The following is an 11,705-nucleotide window of genomic DNA, read 5'->3' on the forward strand; positions in this document are numbered from 1 at the left end:
GTGTGGGAAAACGGCAGCATACGAAGGGAAGTAGAGTACGCGTCTTACGATGATAGCGGGGCCGAGGGAACCGGAGGGAGGGGTGAGGGTCCGTGGGGAGAAGCTTCAGAAAGGTCGAGGCGGCTGGGGCTGATTTTGATCCAAATTCCGGACAGGCAGGTGGACAGGCTGGTGGCTCAAACACGCCGAGCTGTGATCTGAGTATACAAGGCAGAGTTAGTGTTAGTTCACACGGATAGGTTTACATAAGGGCTTTCCCGCAGGTGTACGTTACCGCAGAAGGACGACTACGGACTGGCGTGGAGCAGCAGGCTGGGCAGGATTAAATAGTCCACCTGGTGATCGCCCGGGATGGGATGCAGGTGTGGAGTTAGCAGCCACGCCCACGGGAGTGGGCATCCCATCAGCACCTCGGACGCTGGGCCGCGGACCATGACATGAAAGAAGCCATCTATGTCCACTGTGAGCAACCATCTTTGAACAGAGGCGGGGTTTACGACACCAACTCTCTGCCATCTATAATCCAGTTTTGAGATCCTCCCCAGGCGCCTTAACGCCCACTCACATCCTGGGCCATCTGACCTCAGGAATTCGCATGATAAGGTGGGGCCAGGTTTCACAATGAACTCACCCAAAACTGTGGCTGATTGGGACCCACACCCAGTTTCACACCTTGGCTCAGGCGATTAGAGGGGCCTTTTGTCCCTCTGTGGGGGGAAACTCCCACTAGGTTTATATCTGGGACTCTCCACCATTTGACCTTAGAACTGAAGAAGCTTCTCGGATGAGAGGTGAAACGTCTTCAAGTAACTTAAAGAAGTCCAGACGCTTTTCTTTGCAAGCTCCTTTGACTTTACTAAACATAGATGTTTACATTTTTCATTTATTTTTTATATTGCAAACATTTGCACTGTTATCAGTATTTGCACACTATTTTATATTATTTTTTGAGCTTTTGATGTTTAAAGTCATTATTCAATACATTGTTATTGTTAAATAAATATCGTCAAATAATCGAGATCTCAATTTCAGTGAAAATAATCATGATTATCATTTTTGCCATAATCGAGCAGCCCTTCTCTCGGTGTTTGCTGATATCAAACTGTGGTATGAGGACCACTGTGGGTTAATCTTTCTAGTGATACTCAAAAGGTCTATCTTATAAAGTCTTTTTTTTTTATTAAGACCTGGTTTAATTCTGGTATAGAACCAATTGAATATTTGTATATAATCCCTGCAACTGTCAGATTCTATAACAGGGATCACCAGCCTTTTTTAAAACTGAGAGCTAGATAAAATTGTGAACAGTTTGGTTCATCTTTAGTTATATGATAATAACAATTCTATCTTGATATGCTGTCTTATCACAGGTTAATTTTTCAAAAAAGGCCTGGGTCGTGTAGCAGCCAAAAACTCCTCCAGAGAGGCTGTCCTGGTGAGGGAGAAGTTCATGGCCCACTTCTCGGCGGAGGGAGCAGCGTCTTGGCAAACAAAAAAATAGCCCATTTAAAGTCTCAGTGACTTCCCCCACAACGGCTCTGAGCCACCCACAAACCTCTAAAGAGCGTTCCTGCCTTTCTAAAAATATTCTTAATAAATGGAGCTTGCCTCCAAAATAAACTAACCTCTCTTTATTCTCTTAAATAATTGGTCTTCACTATGTTCCTATATAGCAATATTTTGTTTTTATTAGTATAATATGAAATTAATTCTACATGTGTCAAATTGTGTGCCAATATTTGCTGGGTAGTAGAACTGAGACATTAGTCATTACAAAAATTTATTTGAAATAATATTAAAATTCTCAAACAGAAAAACATTAAACATAAATATATAAAATATAACTATTTACAGAGAAAGTATATACAGTGGTCCCTCATTTATTACAACAGGGGTTCTCAGAATAACTAGCCCTTCACCACGCACTTTATACACTTTTTGTCACACACATAAACATTAGTCACAGTTCTCACAAGTTGATTCTCAAAGTGCAAACTTTTCTAGATTTTAAAACGTAAAAGTATTATTATGCCGCGTTTTTTCTTTGTCTATGTGCCACTTTTGTGCGCCTTTTTCCCTCCCGGTGCAGGGGTCTATTTCCGAATGAGGGTTCATAGTTATGGGTGTTTTTGTGCTGTTTTTTTTATTGGACGTGATGGTTATCAAAACCAAACATGATAAATTTGGCAAGCGCAGGAGACACGACACGGAGGAGATTTGTCAATCAGGCTGCAGAATGCAATGTGCATTGTTGAAAGTTGTACCGTGCAATAAAAAAATCTGTGAAAAAGCAATTCAGCGACAGATGAACAGTGGGACCACGGGGGGGATGTTCTCCACGGTCTTCACCATATTGCTGCTAATCTCCCGCGGGGTGAGGAAGGAGTCCAGAAACCCCATGACCACGAAGAACTTCCATCTCCTCCCTGATCCTGCTGCAGACCCACTCCTCTTTCCTTCTCCGTCCTCTTCTCTTTGTTGTATGTGTCCCTGAGGCTCTTCCACTTTCTCCTGCAGATGTCCTCTGAATAAACACATTATCTTGTTAGCGGAAAGGTATATGTTCATCAGTGGGAAAATAGCGGGACAGTAAGCGGGCTTGCTAGCTTTTGTGCGGCTTCCACGGGTCAGTCAAAAAATTTTAAAAGAGAAATGAATGAACTTACCAGGTTGCCCGATCTCTTCGCTTATCTTCTTCCAAGCTAGGTCCTTTTTATTCCTGTCACGGTACAGAAAGGAGATGGCGTCGTAAACCGTCACCAGGCTTCTGATTGGTTGTCGTGGCGCGACTTGACGCTGGAGTTCAGATTTTTCCAACTTGAGCGGTAGACGCGATACGGGCGAATACACAAAATATACTACTTGGACGCGTGACTGAGGCATTTTCGAGACACAAATCTGATTCTGAATTATCTGGTCGCGTCTATTGCGTTTGGTGTGAACGCACCGTTACACGCCTCTATGCAGCTTCTCTCTTCCTGTTACACCCCCCCCCCCCCCCCAAAAAAAAAAAAAACATCTCCACTGAGACTGTGTCAGCTCCAAAAAAGACAAAAAACAAACTAAAACCAGCAACAAACAACTTAACTAACCCTAACATAAAAAAATCAAAAAGAAAGAACAATACAGCATCCACATCTGAAGCAAAGAGTAAAACAGAGAAATGTGGGTTATTAAATATTAGGTCTCTCTCCTCCAAGTCTCTGTTAGTACATGACTTAATAATTGATCAACAAATTGATTTACTCTGCCTTACAGAAACCTGGTTGCAGCAGGATGATTATGTTAGTTTAAATGAATCAACACCCCCGAGTCATTCTAACTACCAGAAATCTCGACGCACAGGCCGAGGGGGCGGTGTGGCAGCAATTTTTCACACCAGCCTATTAATCAACCAAAGACCCAGACAGACTTTTAATTCATTTGAAGGCTGCTGCTTAGCCTCGTCCACCCCAGCTGTGAAACTCAGAAACCAGTCTTACTTGTTATCATCTATCGTCCACCTGGGCCTTACACAGAGTTTCTGTCTGATTTCTCAGACTTTTTATCTAATTTAGTTCTGAGCTCAGATAAAATAATTGTTGTGGGTGATTTTAACATCCATGCAGATGCTAAAAATGACAGCCTCAACATGGCATTTAATCTGTTATTAGTTTCCTGAAAACCCTCTCCTGTCTGATCATTTCCTGATAACATTTACATTTACAATAATTGATTACACAGCAGTGGAGAGTAGACTTTATCACAGTAGATGTCTTTCTGAAAGTGCTGCAACTAAATTTAAGAATATAATCCACCCACTGTTATCAGTTCTCTGACGACTCTGCAATAGTCGGCCTCATCACTGATGGGGATGACAAAGAGTACAGAGAACTGATCCATGACTTTGTGGACTGGTGCCAGCAGAACTACCTCCAGATCAACACTAATAAAACCAAGGAGCTGGTGGTAGACTTCCACAGGCACAAACATCCTCCACTGCAACCACTGAACATTCAAGGTATGGACATTGAGGCTGTGGACAGCTACAGGTACCTTGATGTTCATCTAAACAATAAACTAAAGTGGACTCATAACTCAGACGCCCTCTACAGGAAAGGGCAGAGCAGGCTGTACCTGCTGTGGAGACTCAGGTCGTTTGGAGTGAAGGGCCCACTCCTGAAGACCTTCTATGACTCTGTGGTGGCCTCAGCCATCTTTTATGGTGTGGTCTGCTGGGGCAGCAGCATCTCTGCCGGGGTAAGGAAGAGACTGAAAAGGCTGATCCGCATGGCCAGCTCTGTTCTAGGATGCCCTCTGGACCCAGTGGAGGTGGTGAGTGACAGGAGAATGGTGGCTAAGCTGTCACCCCTGTTGGACAACATCTCCCACCCCATGCAGGAGACTCTGACAGCACTGAGCAGCTCCTTCAGTGGCTGCAGCACCCACGGTGTGGGATGGAGAGATTTTGCAGGTCTTTCCTCCCCACTGCTGTCAGACTCCATAATAAAGACTTTAACTGAACAAACACACACATCCACACATGTGCAATAACACTAAGTGCAATAATCTTTTCTGCCATTGTTGTATTTTTACTCAGTTGTATATAGCATTTGTATTCTATTTTTATCCTATTGTTTATAATATTTTATTTTATTCTATTCTATTCTGTACGGTTGTGTACAGTATCTTATTCTTATTGTATTCCAGGGTTCTCTAATTTTTGCTATATATCTTTGCACTGACCACTTTCTGCTGTGACAAAACAAATTTCCCACGTGTGGGACTAATAAAGGTTATCTTATCTTAATGATATCCATTTAGACTCTTTTTCTCCAATTGATCTTTCTGAGTTAACTTCAATAATTACTTCCTCCAAACCATCAACGTGTCTTTTAGACCCCATTCCTACAAAACTGCTCAAAGAAGTCCTGCCATTAATTAATGCTTCAATCTTAAATATGATCAACCTATCTCTAATAATCTATGTACCACAGGCCTTCAAGCTGGCTGTAGTTAAACCTTTACTCAAAAAGCCTCTCTAGACCCAGCAGTCTTAGCTAATTATAGGCCAATCTCCAACCTTCCTTTATATCAAACATCCTTGAAAGAGTAGTTGTCAAACAGCTAACAGATCATCTGCAGAGGAATGGTTTATTTGAAGAGTTTCAGTCAGGTTTCAGAGCTCATCACAGCACAGAAACAGCTTTAGTGAAGGTTACAAATGATCTTCTTATGGCCTCTGACAGTGGACTCATCTCTGTGCTTGTCCTGCTAGACCTCAGTGCAGCGTTCGATACTGTCGACCATAATATCCTATTAGAGCGATTAGAACATGCTGTAGGTATTACAGGTACTGCACTGCAGTGGTTTGTATCATATCTATCTAATAGACTCCAGTTTGTGCATGTAAATGGAGAGTCCTCTTCACACACTGAGGTTAATTATGGAGTTCCACAGGGTTCAGTGCTAGGACCAATTCTGTTTACATTATACATGCTTCCCTTAGGCAGCATCATTAGAAGACATAGCATACATTTACACTGCTATGCAGATGACACCCAGCTCTATCTGTCCATGAAGCCAGATAACACACACCAATGAGTTAAACTGCAGGAATGTCTTAAAGACATAAAGACCTGGATGGCTGCTAACTTTCTGCTTCTTAATTCAGATCAAACTGAGGTTATTGTACTCGGCCCTGAAAAGCTTAGAAATATGGTATCTAACCAGATTCTTACTCTGGATGGCATTACCTTGGCCTCCAGTAACACTGTGAGGAACCTTGGAGTCATTTTTGACCAGGACATGTCCTTCAATGCACATATTAAACAAATATGTCAGACTGCTTTCTTCCATTTGTGCAACATCTCTAAAGTTAGAAATATCCTGTCTCAGAGTGACGCTGAAAAACTAGTTCATGCATTTATTACTTCCAGGCTGGACGACTGTAATTCATTATTATCAGGAAGTCCTAAAAACTCCCTGAAAAGCCTTCAGCTGATCCAAAATGCTGCAGCAAGAGTCCTGACAGGGACTAGAAAGAGAGAGCATATTTCTCCTGTTTTGGCTTCCTGTTAAATCCAGAATTCAAAATCCTGCTCCTCACATACAAGGTCTTAAATAATCAGGCCCCATCTTATCTTAATGTCCTTGTAGTACCATATCACCCTATTAGAGCACTTCGCTCTCGCTCTGCAGGCCTACTTGTTGTTCCTAGAGTATTTAAAAGTAGAATGGGAGGCAGAGCCTTCAGTTTTCAGGCCCCTCTTCTGTGGAACCAGCTTCCAGTTTGGATTCAGGAGACAGACACTATCTCTACTTTCAAGATTAGGCTTCAAACTTTCCTTTTTGCTAAAGCATATAGTTAGGGCTGGACCAGGGGACCCTGAATCCTCCCTTAGTTATGCTGCAATAGATGTAGGCTGCCGGGGGATTCCCATGATGCATTGAGTTTTTCCTTTCCAGTCACCTTTCTCACTCACTATGTATTAACAGACCTCTCTGCATTGAATCATATCTGTTATTAACCTCTGTCTCTCTTCCACAGCATGTCTTTATCCTGTCTTCCTTCTCTCACCCCAACCAATCACAGCAGATGGCCCCACCCCTCCCTGAGCCTGGTTCTGCTGGAGGTTTCTTCCTGTTAAAAGGGAGTTTTTCCTTCCCACTGTCGCCAAAGTGCTGCTCATAGGGGCTCATATGATTGTTGGGTTTTCTCTGAATCTATTATTGTAGGATCTACTGTACAATATAAAGCGCCTTGAGGCGACTGTTGTTGTGATTTGGCACTATATAATTAAAATGGAATTGAATTGAATTGAACCAGCAACACACACCAGACAACACAGGGCTTATATACACAAAGAGACAAAGAGACACTGACCTTCAAAATAAAGCAGGAACTCTCACATTCAAAGAAACACAGACTTACACGGAGGGAACACACAGGCAGGGATGACTAACACTAAACTGAGGAAGAACTGAACCCAAACCAACGAGCTAGAAACCACAACCAGAATATATTACAATAATAGTTCATACTGTCACGGTTAGCAGGGCAAACCATGTGGAATTATTAAAGGACCCAAGATGCAGGCACTACTGATGTGAGGGAGCTGTATTTATGGAGAGGGAACATACAAGAAAGGCGAGGGTGGCAAAAACAGAACTGAGAAAGAACCGAACCAAAACCAACGCGCAAGAAACCATGACCAGAATATATTACAATAATAGAAAACACAAAACGATGGGTCAAATGACCCAGGACCATGACAATTTTTTATCGTATTGCTATAGAAGAAATAAAGACACATATGAGTTGACGGAACTATCAGAATCCTCACGTAATCGTCTAAACTAAAGACTCCAGCCAGCGTACATATGATGGTGTTTAGATTTGCTTGATACTCATTTACAAACATATTTGTTTAAGTTCATTGTGTCCCAGAAAGAGAAAAACAAATATTTTCTGAATATCTACAAAATATTTTGGAATACAAATTTATTGATGCTCATTTGTTGCTATCGAAACCTTTAAGAACACCAAACAGTTTACACAAGTGCTACAGTTTATAATTGTGAACTGCAGTGACGGCTGCAGGTGCCTGTGGCGTCCCTGTTTTGTATTGTGCAGTCAGCTAACTCCACAAAGAGCACTAAACCTCAGAGCTGGATCGGCAGCATGTCAGCTGAACACAGCCTGGCCGCAAAAGAAACCAAACTATTGGAGCTCACAAAGTCTTTTTCTTTTTTCTTCACTTCTTTCCCACTGCACTTTTACACAGGACAAGGTTTAGAAGGTCGCCCTTTTAATAGTCCACTTTAACCCCTTGAACTAGTTATATTTTTGTTATTTATTATGTTTTGGAGTAATTCAACTTATCAGAAGCCAGGAAAATGTATCTTTTTATTTAGATATTTTTTCCTCACAGTCTGACTGCAACACCTGCAAACACATATGCATTGACGTTAAGGTTTGTCGGGACAGTGACTAATTGTCCCATTTGATGTGGAACCTCACAGCCTTTTTTTCTCGCTTATTGCCATATCCCATAAAGAGACACAATATCCCAGATTACCATTGCCTACAGCTTAAACTTGTGAATAACTAAGAAATCACAAGCAATATGGATTTTAGCCATTCTCAGAAAACCTAATGGTTATATATGTATGTATTTTAAATCTAAAATATATGTATATGCTATAAATAAATATGCATGTCTAATACACAGATTCATGTTATCATAACAAGGAAGGCTATGACTCTTAGTATATTTAATTAGACTAAATAAAAAGCTTCCATATATGTTTATTGTATTTACTTTTACCTGTGAAATATAATGGTGATAAAATATGAAGCACGACAGATTAAGTAAATCCCAAACCTGTTGTGTGCGATTCTCAGTTCAATAAGGAAATGGTCAATGGCATTTAGACTGCTCTTATTTTTCTACTCTATCTGATCTCTGAGCACTTTACACAACTTGGCTCAGTCACTCAATCACAGCAGCACTTTGACGAACTAAGTGCTTTCCACCTGACATTCACACACATTCACACTCAGAGAGATGGACGCATCGAAAAGCAATTTAGGGTTAGTATCTTGCCCGAGGATATTTGGCTTTGCAGACTGGAAGGATGGAACCACCAACCTTCTAATTAGCAGATGACCTACTCTACCACCTGAGAGATTATTAGAAAGACATGAACACGATTTATTGATGTACAGAATTTAGATAGAGGTGTTTGGCAGTTAGACTTCGATGGCCGTCTTGGTGGAACGGAACCCCAGGGATAGGCGACAGGCATTAGGGGAGGACCCCTAGAATCTAGACGCTGGTGGAGGTGAAGATGGAGGCTTGAATGGAGGTGATGGGGAGAAGGTGGTTTCACAAAGGTGCCTGCAAAGGAGAATGACAGATGCACAGAGAGATTAAAAGTACGAGGCATGAAGGCTGCTTGGCCTGGGGAAGGCTGGCAGAAAGATGATAGGACTGGACCAGTGATGTCACAAACAGCTTGACAGTGTGGGAAAGTGGACGTGATGCGAAGCTTAGATTTGGCTGGGAGCACCTGGGAGCAGACAAATGTGAGGCCATAGATCTTCCTTACTGAACTTGCACATAAGCTTCATTTTCAATTCATGGCATACAACCTTTTCAAAATAAAACTACCCTGTCACTGCTGAATGAGCACTCACAGCTCGCTAACAAACTGGATGGATCAGTATTAGTTTATTAGCGTCCTATTTGCTAAGACAATGAAGAGTTCCTGGTCTGTCTGACAAAGGGCAGCATTTTGGATCCAAACCATATACAACTGTGCTTTTTTTCTTTCTAGCAGCAGCTTTTATGGAAGGGACAGAATTTCACTGTTTTTGGTGATGAAAGCTTATAATGCTCAAAACTTGCACCAGTATCTTTTTTCTTGTTCTTGTCCTGCGAATGAACTGAAAAATATATCATGAAACTTCAGTTTGGACTTGACCCCGTGTATTTCACGTTTAGCACTTTTGCAAAAATGAATAAGGGGAAATCATGGGGTGCTAAATTCCAGCTTGCATGTGGTAGATCTGGTAACAGTGGGATCCACGTGAACCTTTTCCTGTTTGTGTAAAAAACAACACTGACTATATGATTCATCATATTTTGCAAACAAGGGCTTCAAATGCAGGTAATAAAGTCATAAGTTAAAAATAGATTCTGACACAGGATCCATTTATTATTAGGTTAGATGTGGTTTAGGCTAGATATCAGGCTCATGTGGTTATTTTTAGCAAAATTTATAATGATTTATAATGAAAGACACAACTAAGCAAATATTTTTTTTATTGTAATTATTTATTAATTTTATTGCATGATTTGTATAGAAGACAAATACCACTAAGGTCTTACCTTATGTATATAAGGACTTATTGGTGCTTTTATTACAGGGTGGAGATTCAAATGAGTCAGTTCTCCACTATTTAGTGAGTGAGTCAACATTCCTCTTTTTATTAAAGAAGTATTCAAAGGAATGTTGAGCAACCAGCTTCTGCAGGCCATGCTTAATAGAATAATAGGAGGCTGAACCAAAGGAACTTTAATAAAAACCGTGCATTATCCATTCGGGTTTTTCCTGTACAGACTTTGGACTGTGCCAGGACCAACCCTGCATTCACTGCGTAAGCCAGGTATTATACCGCCCATGAAATTCTGCAGCAATATTTCAAGGTTCTTTTCATCACAGATTAGTCAGTAGAAGGGAAGGGGGGGGGAGGGGGGGTTACTGCAGCCACTTTGCAGTTTCCAAGAACAATTCTGTTTTTAATCCAAAAGGGAAAAGTTTTGTATTTCTAATAGGTTTTTTTAATGATTGTGATTTAAACATGAGCAAATGCATCTTTTGACCTAATGTTTTCATTTCAGTTTCACTGTCGGCAACAACAATCAGCTGATCCGGGCAGAGTCGGGCAGAGTGTGAACCAGTAATACACGACTAGTAGTGACATTAAATCAAAGTTATCCTTGAACTGCAATATCATATGATCTTATTAAGGACTCATAAATAACAACCTCTGACAAATTTTATGTTTCATGTGACTGAAAAAAACAACAACCAATAAATAATTTTGGCCAATATATCATCAAATGTGAGTATCGGTCTTTCATACTCTACAAACACGTTCTTTCATTGTTTGCACTGAAGCAAAATCTTACTGAACTAACAGGTCGAGCATGAAAAAACCAAATTCAATCATACAATAATAAAAATTAATATATACAAATAGCTCTGTTTTTAAATATCCCAGTATATTACAAACAATTAAATATACACTGAAGTGCCCCTCCTGTCATACTGACTTTGTTATTTTCTCTGTAGAAGATGTGCAGATATTAAGGTTGTGCAACTACTGCAGTGTGTGGACTGTGCTTAAGATGGCTGTTGCTTTTAAAGATTAAAGCTTAATTTTGGACATCACTATTAAAGGTGGGTTGATTGCCCTCTCTGCCACTCCACATTGCTGCTCCCCCTCAGGATGTGGGCGCTTGCTGGTTGTGGGCCACCTGGCTGGGTGTTTTGGCAATGTTGCTGGGGTTTTTCATACACACTCTCATGCTCTCTCTCTCTTTCTGTTCCATTTCTTTTCCTATTCCTCCAGCTTCTTCTCCTCTTTTGCCAGGCCTCGAGGGCCGGTGTCCCTGCAGGTTTTAGATGTGTCCTTGATCCAACACAGCTGATTTAAATGGCTAAATTACTTCCTCAACATGTCCTGAAGTTCTCCAGAGGCCTGGTAATGAACTAATCATTTGATTCAGGCGTGTTGACCCAGGGTGAGATCTAAAACCTGCAGGACACCAGCCCTCGGGGCCTGGGGTTCCCTACCCCTGCTTTTGAAGCCCACTGTCACAGTCCTCGGTCTGTGACCCGCTTTTTGTCTTTGGACTTTTGATTTTTGCTTATTTAATATTGTGAGGAAAAGATTCTGTTCCTTGTGTTGGTTGTTTCGTATTTGTGTTCTTAGGTCCATGTACAGTCATGTCTCTCTGGTTGTCTATCACTGTTGTGCAGCTGTGTTTCCCGGGTGATCTGTCTCTGCTCCGATTCCCTTGTGTGGATATATGTGTCCTTGTGTTCCTTGCCACGATCTCCCTCATCCTCCATCTGGTTAGTGTATCTCACTTTAGGTTTCTTATGTCTTCTTTGGTTTATGTACACTCAACAAAAATATAAACGCAACACCT

At 41.2% G+C, this 11,705-nt stretch overlaps 1 protein-coding gene across 1 annotated transcript in view; it reads right to left on the reverse strand.

Moving 5' to 3' along the window:
• Positions 1–2,295: 2,295 nt before the first annotated feature.
• LOC146548478 (uncharacterized) overlaps positions 2,296–11,705 on the reverse strand; it is a 32,412-nt gene continuing 23,002 nt past the window's right edge. Inside the window, exons 4-5 of the mRNA XM_085263354.1 lie at positions 2,667–2,817; positions 2,296–2,522 (exon numbers count right to left, since the gene is read on the reverse strand). Coding sequence (XP_085119480.1) covers positions 2,296–2,522; positions 2,667–2,817 — 378 coding nt within the window. The remainder of the gene's footprint in view (positions 2,523–2,666; positions 2,818–11,705) is intronic.

Source organism: Mchenga conophoros, linkage group LG22, assembly GCF_057382185.1.
Source record: "Mchenga conophoros isolate Kocher_MC1m ecotype Shallow Benthic linkage group LG22, M_conophoros_male_GT1.1, whole genome shotgun sequence".
NCBI lineage: Eukaryota > Metazoa > Chordata > Actinopteri > Cichliformes > Cichlidae > Mchenga > Mchenga conophoros.